The sequence below is a fragment of the Saccopteryx bilineata genome, chromosome 1 (genome assembly GCF_036850765.1).
Source record: "Saccopteryx bilineata isolate mSacBil1 chromosome 1, mSacBil1_pri_phased_curated, whole genome shotgun sequence".
Lineage (NCBI taxonomy): Eukaryota > Metazoa > Chordata > Mammalia > Chiroptera > Emballonuridae > Saccopteryx > Saccopteryx bilineata.
In genome coordinates this window covers 352,984,937-352,994,004 of record NC_089490.1, presented here as the reverse complement: position 1 = coordinate 352,994,004, position 9,068 = coordinate 352,984,937, and the positions used below count along the sequence as shown (strand labels likewise).

At 38.8% G+C, this 9,068-nt stretch overlaps 1 protein-coding gene across 10 annotated transcripts in view; it reads left to right on the top strand.

The window, feature by feature from the left end:
• Nucleotides 1-1,155: 1,155 nt before the first annotated feature.
• LOC136318484 (interferon-induced very large GTPase 1-like) overlaps nt 1,156-9,068 on the top strand; it is a 43,210-nt gene continuing 35,297 nt past the window's right edge. For 5 of the 10 annotated variants that reach the window (XM_066250848.1, XM_066250845.1, XM_066250842.1 and 2 more), the window contains exons 1-2: nt 1,156-1,306; nt 2,431-2,482. Coding sequence is in view for 1 of the 10 variants with exons in the window: in XM_066250840.1 (XP_066106937.1) it covers nt 3,114-3,161 (48 nt within the window). In the remaining 9 variants the exon portion in view is untranslated. Of the gene's footprint in view, nt 1,307-2,430; nt 2,483-2,962; nt 3,041-3,087; nt 3,162-7,577; nt 7,733-9,068 lie in introns of those variants that run through there. The other 5 variants (XM_066250850.1, XM_066250843.1, XM_066250849.1 and 2 more) reach the window with 4 other exon arrangements.

Here is a 9,068-nt window from a genome sequence, read left to right as displayed (position 1 = left end):
AACTTATTTGACCAACACTGGGATTAGGGGTGGAAGTAGGGTGAGGCAAGTGGGGCAGTTAGAGTGCAAAATTTAAGCACTCCCTTACTGTCAAGCTCCCTTTCACACCAAGTACCTCTCTGGCCTTACCTCCTCCCAGCCCTGGCTGGCCCCCTGTCCCTGGCTCTCTGTGGTATCTATAAGGAGGTCTGGGTGAACTCCATTTCCCTCAGTTTATTCAGCATCAGGCTTGAGTTTTTCAAATGGAACCTTTTTGGTCAAATAAGTTTGTAAAATATGATTTTCATAGTTTGCATTGTGGGCCGCCCAGTGTCAGGTATATGTGGTCTGTGAAATTGCAGATTACCTTCCTGCTTGGGAAGGGCAATTGTTTTGCTTATGTTTGCTGGAGGAGAGGTTTTTGTGACAAAAAGTTTAGAAAAGAGAGAGCAGAAGAAAAGGCAGGAAAAAGCCATGTTTGCAGAGTGAGAGCAGAGAGAATGTGGAAGGCTGAGGAAGAAGTCAGTGTGTGCAGAAAGAGAAGGTGTCCAGATGGGTGAGGGGCTTTTGTGAGCTCTGCTGAGACTGGTGAGGCCTTTGATTCTAGGAGAAACTGGAGAAGATTCTCCTGGTTGTGGAACCGAAAAAATGTGACAGGGCTTTGGGAGCCCTGAATGAAAGGGAAGTGTTTTCCCTGTGTGTATGCTCGTTGACCAGTGCAAAACTTTAATAAAGGAATGGCCCACCATTTTTTGGCTTCACTGTTTCTTTACTGTCTGCCTGAATCCAATGAGAACCTGCACATGAATGGGCACAACAGCCGCGACTACTGGTCATACAAACATAAATTAAGAAACTGGCAGGAAAGCCTAAGTACAACAGCTTACAAAAAACATTCATGAATTGCTTAACAAACATTCTTGTCACAAACAAACATTTTTGGGAACTGAGCTGAGAATAAGAAATGAAACCAAAGTCTTATCAGTATTGGGCATTGACTTTCATAAGGTATATAAGCTTACAAAAACATTCATGAATCATTTAACAAACATTTCTGTCAAAAACAACCATTTCCTGGAACTGATCCAAGTATAAGAACTGAAACCTAAAGTTTTTCTCAGAAACAGGTGGATTTTTTAAAGAAACAAAACCAAAAGTGAAGCCAGTTTTTCACTTTTCACTTAGTGGTTAATTCAGCAGAGCTTAAGTCTGGCGGCTGCAGATATGAGCTAGCAGCCAGCCTACCAGCATCTGGGAAGGAAGCTACTCTACATGCAGGTCTCTCTGAAGCAATCTTGAAGACACGAGTTTGGCCTCAAGGAGACAGGTAAGTGAAGAGGAAGTAGGGAAATCCAAAAGATATTCAAAGACAGACTCAAAGACTAAACTAGAAACAGAAATTTATGGAAATGGTCAGAGAGAACAGTCAGAGATACAAGCAGATTAAGACATGCTAAGAACACTACTGAATCTGGCGTCATCGCTTCAAAAAACACCTCCAAACCTGGTGAAAGTGCGTCAACTATGTGAATAGACAATTAAACAATTTGGCAATATTTACTATCAAATAAAAATAAATCTAGACAGGTTAAAAGAGACTTTATTTGCCCTGGCTGGTTGGCTCAGCGGTAGAGCGTCGGCCTAGCGTGCGGAGGACCCGGGTTCGATTCCCGGCCAGGGCACACAGGAGAAGCGCACATTTGCTTCTCCACCCCTCCGCCGCGCTTTCCTCTCTGTCTCTCTCTTCCCCTCCCGCAGCCGAGGCTCCATTGGAGCAAAGATGGCCCGGGCGCAGGGGATGGCTCTGTGGCCTCTGCCTCAGGCGCTAGAGTGGCTCTGGTGGCAACATGGTGACGCCCAGGATGGGCAGAGCATCGCCCCCTGGTGGGCAGAGCGTCGCCCCATGGTGGGCGTGCCGGGTGGATCCCGGTCAGGCGCATGCGGGAGTCTGTCTGACTGTCTCTCCCTGTTTCCAGCTTCAGAAAGATGAAAAAAAAAAAAAAAAGAGACTTTATTTGAAAGGATTCTTGCAGTAAAGGAAAGGAGGCTGTTGCAATAGGAAAAACAATCTAACCATACAGCTACGGGCATGTCAAAAGCCAGGAAGAAAGGAATTTTCTTATATAAGGAAGCGTCTATAGGTTCTGTTAGAGAGACTAGGGTATGGAAGGAGTGAGATAATCAGGTAATGTTTTTCCCTGAGATACGCTGATTCTTGGGCATGATTTTTAATGGTGTTTAGGGGACAAGTGGTATTTGTTGAATAAGAAAGAGGATGAGTCAAAGATAAGGGGCCTGGAGAAAGCAGAAAAGTTTAAATAAGGTTTGGTTATAAGCACTTTGTTTTGATTGACCAGTAGAGTCAAACAGTTCAGCTCATCTTTTTTGAAGCAAAGGAAAAAGAGAGAAAATTTATTTATTTATTTTTGTTATTTTCTTTTTTTTCCTTAGAAAATTAAATTTAACAGAGTGACATTGATCAACAAGAGTACATAGATTTCAGGTAAACATCTTTACATCATTTGAACATTTAATTATGTTGTATATCCATCACCCAAAGTCAAATAATTTTGTCACCTTATATTTGTGCCTCCATATACCCTTCCCCCAACCACCTCTCTTCTCCCCCTCCCTCTCCCTCTCCCCCATATCCCTCTCCCTGTGGTAGCCACTGCACTCTTATCTAGGCCCATCAGTCTCAGTTTTATATACACATATGTGTGAAATCATACACTATTTAGCTTTTTCTGATTTATTTATTTCACTCAGGACACTGTTCTCAAGGTCCATCCATGCTGTCATAAATGGCACTATGTCATCATTTCTTATGGTTGAGTAGTATTTCAATTGTATATATATACCATATCTTCTTTATCCAATTCCCTATCAAAGGACACTTTGTTTCCATGTCTTGGCCACTGAACAATGCTGCGATGAACACGGAGGTGCATACTGTTTTCACAGTGGCTGCATGAGTCTGCTATCCCACAAGCAGTGCAGGATGGTTCACGCCTCTGACACCACTTGTTTGTTGATTTGTTAATAAGAGCCGTCCTGGCAGGTGTGAGGTGGTATTTCATTGTGGTTTTAATATGCATTTATCTAATGATTAGTGACAATTAACATTTTTTCATATGCCTATTGGCCATCTGTATATTCTCTTTGGAGCAGTGTCTATTCAGGTACTTTACTCATTTTAAAATTGGACTGTTTACCTTCCTGATGCTGGGATTTATAAATTCCATAAATTTTGGTTATAAATCCTTTATCAGATGTATTGGAAAATATGTTCTTTCATAAAGTGGGTTGTCTTTTTGTTTTCTTAATGGTGTCTTTTGCTGTGCAAAAGTTTTTTAATTTGATGTAGTCCTATTTGTTTACTTTGTCCTTTATTTCACTTACCCAAGGAGATATATCAGCAAAAATATTGTTTTTTTCCAAGATTTTTATGGTTTTGAACCTTATATTTAAGTCTTTTATCTATTCTGAGTTTATTTTTGTGAATGGTGTAACTTGGTGGTCTAGTTTTATTTTTTGCAAGTAACTGTTCAGCTTTCCCAACAGCATTTATTAAAGAGACTGTCTTTACTCCATGATATACTCTTGCTTCCTTTGTCAAATATTAACCATAAAGACATAGGTTTATTTTGGGGTTCTCTGTTCTGTTCCATTGATCAGTATGCCTGTTTTTAGGCCAGTACCAGGCTGTTTTGATTAAAATAACCTTGTAGTATAGCTTGATATCAGAAAGCATGATACCTCACATTTTCTTCTTCATTTTCAGGAATGCGGAGGCTAGTCAGGTTCTTCTTTGGTCCCATATACATTGTTTAAATATTTGTTCTAGATCTTTAAAGTATGCCATTGGTATTTTTAATAACAATTGCATTGAAATTCATAGATTGCTTTGGGTCATATGGTCATTTTAATGATGTTAATTCTTTCTTTTCATGAATTTATCCATTTCACACAGGTTGCCCAATTTTTTGGCATACAGTTTTTATTATCTTTTCTTCCAATCCTTTGTATTTCTGTGATGTCAGTTGTTACTTCCCCTCTTTCATTTCTAATTTTATTTATTTGAATCTGCTCTGTTTTTTCTTGCTGAATCTGATTATAGGTTCATCAACCTTGTTTCCATTTTCAAAAAACCAGCTCTTGGTTTTATTGGTTTTTTGTATTACCTTGTTTTGTTTTTTTAGTCTGTGTGTCATTTATTTTAGCTTTAATTTTATTTTTTTCTTCATCTGACTTCCTCTGAACTTAGTCTGTTGTTATTTTTCCAGTTCTTTTAGGTTAGGTTGTTTACTTGAGCTTTCTCTTGCTTTTTACGGTTTATCTGTAATGCTTTAAACATCCTTTTCAAGACTGCGTTTTCTGGATCCCATCGATTTTGGCTTGTTGTATCTTCATTCTCATTTGTTCCAAGAACATTTTTATTTCTTCCTTGAACTCACTGTTATTTCATAAAGTGCTATTTAGCCTCCATGTTGATTTCTAGTCTCATGCTATTATGATCAGAGACTAGAATGTAATCATTGTGGAAGATGCTTGATACAGTTTTAATCTTCTTAAATTTATTGAGACTTGTTTTGTGTCTTAACATGTGGTCTTTCCTAGAAAATGTCCATGAGCAATTTAAAAATATGTATATTCTGCTCCTTTGGCGTAAAATGTTCTAAAGATATCAATTAAATCCAGTTGATCTAGTGTGTCATTTAAGGCCACTGTTTCTTTGTTGATTTTTTGTCTGGAGGATTTATCCATTGATGTTAGCAGGGTGTTAAAACCCCTACTCTTACTGTATTGTGATCAATCTCTCCCTTTATGTCCATCAAAATCTGCTTATATATAAGGTGTTCCTATATTAGGTGCATAAATATTTACAAGGTTATATCCTCTTGATTGATTGCCCCCTTTATCATTATATAGTGTCCTTATTTGTCCTTTACTATATAGCCTTTGTTTTAAAGTCTATTTTACCAGATACTAAGTTTTGCTACCACAGCTTTTTTCAAATTTCCATTTGCATGGAATACTTTTTTCCATCCCTTCTAGGAGTACCTTTTGTTCTGAGATGGGTCTCTTACAGACAACATATATATGGGTCATGTTTTTTTATCCATGTTGCTGTGCTATGTCTTTTGATTGGAGCATTTAATCCATTTATATTTAAGGTAATTATTAATATGTACTTATTTATTGCCATTTTATTTTTAAACCTATAATCCTCTTTCTCTTGATTTCTTTTATTCTTTCCTCTTTTAATAGCAGTTCTTTAAAATTTCTTTAAAATATCTTGATTTGATAGTAATGAATTCCTTAAGTTTTTTATTTATTCTTATTCTTATTAATTATTATTTTGTCTGAGAAGCTTTTTATTTTTCTTTCAATTTTAAATGATAGCTTTGATAAATAAAGTAGTCTCGGTTTTAGGTTCTTGTTTTGCATGATTTTGAATATTTCTTGCCAATTCCTTCTGGCCAGAAGTGTTTCTGTTGAGAAGTGACATGACAGCCTTACGAGGGCTCCTTTGTTGGTGATTAATTACTTGATTAACTGCTTTTCTCTTGCTGCTTTTAGGATTTTTTTCTTTCTCTCTTATCTTTGGTATTTTAATTATGATGTGTCTTGGTGTGGGCCTCTTGGGTTCACCTTTAGTTGGATTCTCTGTGCTTCCTGAACTTGTGTGACTTTTACTTTTAACAATTTAGGGAAGTTTTCAGCTTTGAATTCTACAAACAAGTTCTCTATCCCTTGTTCATTCTCTTCTTCTTCATGAATGCCTATGATGTAGGTGTTGTTTCTCTTCATGTTGTCAAGAGGTCTCTTAGTTTCCTTAGGCTTTTTGATCCTCTTTTCTTTTTGCTGCTCTGCTTCTATGCTTGTGTTTATCTTGTCCCCTAAATGGCAGGTTCAGTCTTCCATTTCATCCAACCTGCTGTTGATTCCTTCTGGTGCAGGCTTCTATTCAGACATTGTATTTTCCATTTTTGACTGTCCTTTTTTACCATTTCAATGTCTTTTTAAATACTTACTTTTTCTTTGTTTAATGCTCTCATTGTGATCATTCATTCTTTCTCTAAGATCCTTTAGCATCTTAATAACTATTATTTTGACCTCTGCATCTGGACATCTGGTTATTTCCATTTAATTTGATTCTTTTTCTGGGAATTTCTCTTGTTCATTCATTGGCAATATTTCTTTGCCAACCCATTTTGTCTGTGTAATAGGTATATCTGCTCTGACTCCCTAATTTGTTGTGATGTCTTTATGAGGAAGGTGGGCTCAGTGGTAACATCCAAGCCAGTCAAGCTCCTTGCTCTAGGAATATTTCCTGAGGGCTCTATTTAACCTCCTGTTTTTTGTGAGTCTTGAATATTGTGGGTTGAGTTAACCCCCTTTAGGATGTTGGGTTCTAATGGTCTGGTGCCTACTGGACACCTTACTTGGACATACCACTTGTGTGGCTAGGGCTAGTTGAGTATAGCATTGGTGTGATCTGCTACCCACTACTGGTTGTGTTGGTTCTGAGTTCTCTTGGGTGGAATTAAAGAATGGGTTGAAGTCAGATACTGTTTGTAATCCACCATGTGCTACCTGTCTAGAGCTACTACTTTGTTCACTGTTTGTATCTGCATTTTCTATACCTGGGTGTTTGTGAAAGTGGCCAACTTATAGATAAGGATCAGCTTCCTCCTGTTTAAGCTGACAGAACCTCTATAAAAGAGCTCAAGTTCCTTAATATTTGCCTCCACTTTTCAGCTGCTCCACCTCCTCATGCAGCTGCCTAGTCTTTCCTCAGAGTCTTATGTACAAAGACTATGGAGGGAGCACAGGCTGGACTCACCACCCCAACCCCTTCACACATTGAAAGCTTAGTGTGTTAGGACAGCTAAGATTCAGATAATGTTAGTAGCACACGCTACTTTGGGGGTCTCTTGGTCAGGAACTAAGTATGAGGAAAGTAGCCCCTACTTCATAGCCTCATTGTACACCACTGTTGGATACTCCAATTCTGTTTCTTTCCAGCGAGGGAAACAGCAGGTTCTGCTTTTCTTTGGATATTATTTGCTTGGAGAATAGTTTTTCAACCTTTCACTCTGAATCTACTTTTATCCTTGAAGCTTAGATGTATTTCTTGAAGACAGCATATAGTTGGGTTTTGCTTTTTGATCCAATCTGGTACTCTGTGCCTCTTTATTGGTGAGTTCAGTTCATTTACATTTAGGGTACTTATTGACACTTGATGATTTCCTATAGCCATTTTATGTTTTGTATTCTGGGGTCTGTGTCTTGTTTGATTCTTCTCTTTTTTGTTCCTGTCAGTTGTTTTTGTTTGGTGATATTCCAAACTTTTCCCCCCTGCTTCTTCCTTTTTAAGCTATGTGTTTTAGTGGTGGCTTTTTCATGGGTGGTTACCATTAGGTTATTAAGATTAAAATGTTCTTATGTATAAGAGTCCTTTCTCTTATGAGTCCTTCTGCAGTCCATCCTCCTTTGCTATTGCAGATATTTATTCTTTCTCCTTTTATGTTATTGTTTTCACAGATTATGCTTGTTTTTTAAAAAATATATTTTATTTATTGATTTTTTAGAGAGAGAGGAGTGAGAGAGAGAGACAGAGAGAGAGAGAAGGGGGAGGAGCAGGAAGCATCAACTCCCATATGTGCCTTGACCAGGCAAGCCCAAGGTTTCGAACAGGCGACCCCAGTGTTCCAGGTTGACGCTTTATCCCACTGCGCCACCACAGGTCAGGCCTATGCTTGTTTTTTTTTTTTTTTTCTTTTTTATTCTTTTAAGCTGGAAACAGGGAGAGACAGTCAGACAGACTCCCGCATGCGCCCGACCAGGATCCACCCGGCACGCCCACCAGGGGCGAAGCTCTGCCCACCAGGGGGCGATGCTCTGCCCCTCCGGGGCGTCGCTCTGCCGCGACCAGAGCCACTCTAGAGCCTGGGGCAGAAGCCAAGGAGCCATCCCCAGCGCCCGGGCCATCTTTGCTCCAATGGAGCCTCTGCTGCGGGAGGGGAAGAGAGAGACAGAGAGGAAGGAGGGAGGGGGTGGAGAAGCAAATGGGCACTTCTCCTATGTGCCCTGGCCGGGAATCGAACCCGGGTCCCCCCGCACGCCAGTCCAACGCTCTACCGCTGAGCCAACCGGCCAGGGCCTATGCTTGTTTTTTATTATGACCTTGTTGGAGCTTTTACTTGTAGTTTTGGTTTGTTTTGTTCTTTGTATCTGGTCAAATAACCCCCTTGAATATTTCTTGTATTGGGGGTTTTCTGGTGATAAATTACCTCAGCTTCTGTATGTCTGTAAAAGTTTTATTTCTCCTTCATAATTGAAGGATAACTTTGATGGATATAGTATTCTTGGCTGGTAATACCTCTCTTTTAGTACTTTGAATATGTTGGTCCACTCTCCTCTAGCTTAAACAGTTTTAGGTGAGAAGTCTGATGATAACCTGATGGGCTTTCCTTTATATATTAAGTTCTTTTTTTCCCCTAACTTTCTTGAGGATTCTTTATCATTGATTTTTGACCTTTTAATTACAAGTGACTTGGAAAAGGCCTGTTTGGGTTGAGGTAACTAGGCATTCTGTTTGCTTCTTGGATTTGAGGATCTAACTCTTTCCATAGGTTTGGGAAGTTCTCATTAATTGTTTGAATAGGCTCTCTATTCCATTCATCATCTCTTCTTCTTCTGATATACCCATTATTCTTATATTGCTCTTTCTGATGGAGTCAGACAATTCTTATAGAGCTCTCACAGTTTTTTTTAAATTTGTGAGTCTCCTCTTCTCTCTGTAGCACCTCTAGTTGCCTTTCTCTAATGTCACTGATTCTCTCTTCTATCAGGCTTGTTCTATTAGCTAAACTTGCTACCTCAATTTTCAATTCTTATATTTAGTTCTTCATCTCTGTCTTTACAATTTCAATCTCCTTGATGAGGTATTCATGTCAGGACGTCTGGTGCAATATCAAGTATACCAACATTCTCATTATATAAGTACCAGAAATAAAAGAGAAAGAGCAAGGAATCAAGAACTTGTTTGAAGAAATATGACTCAAAATTTTTTAAATATG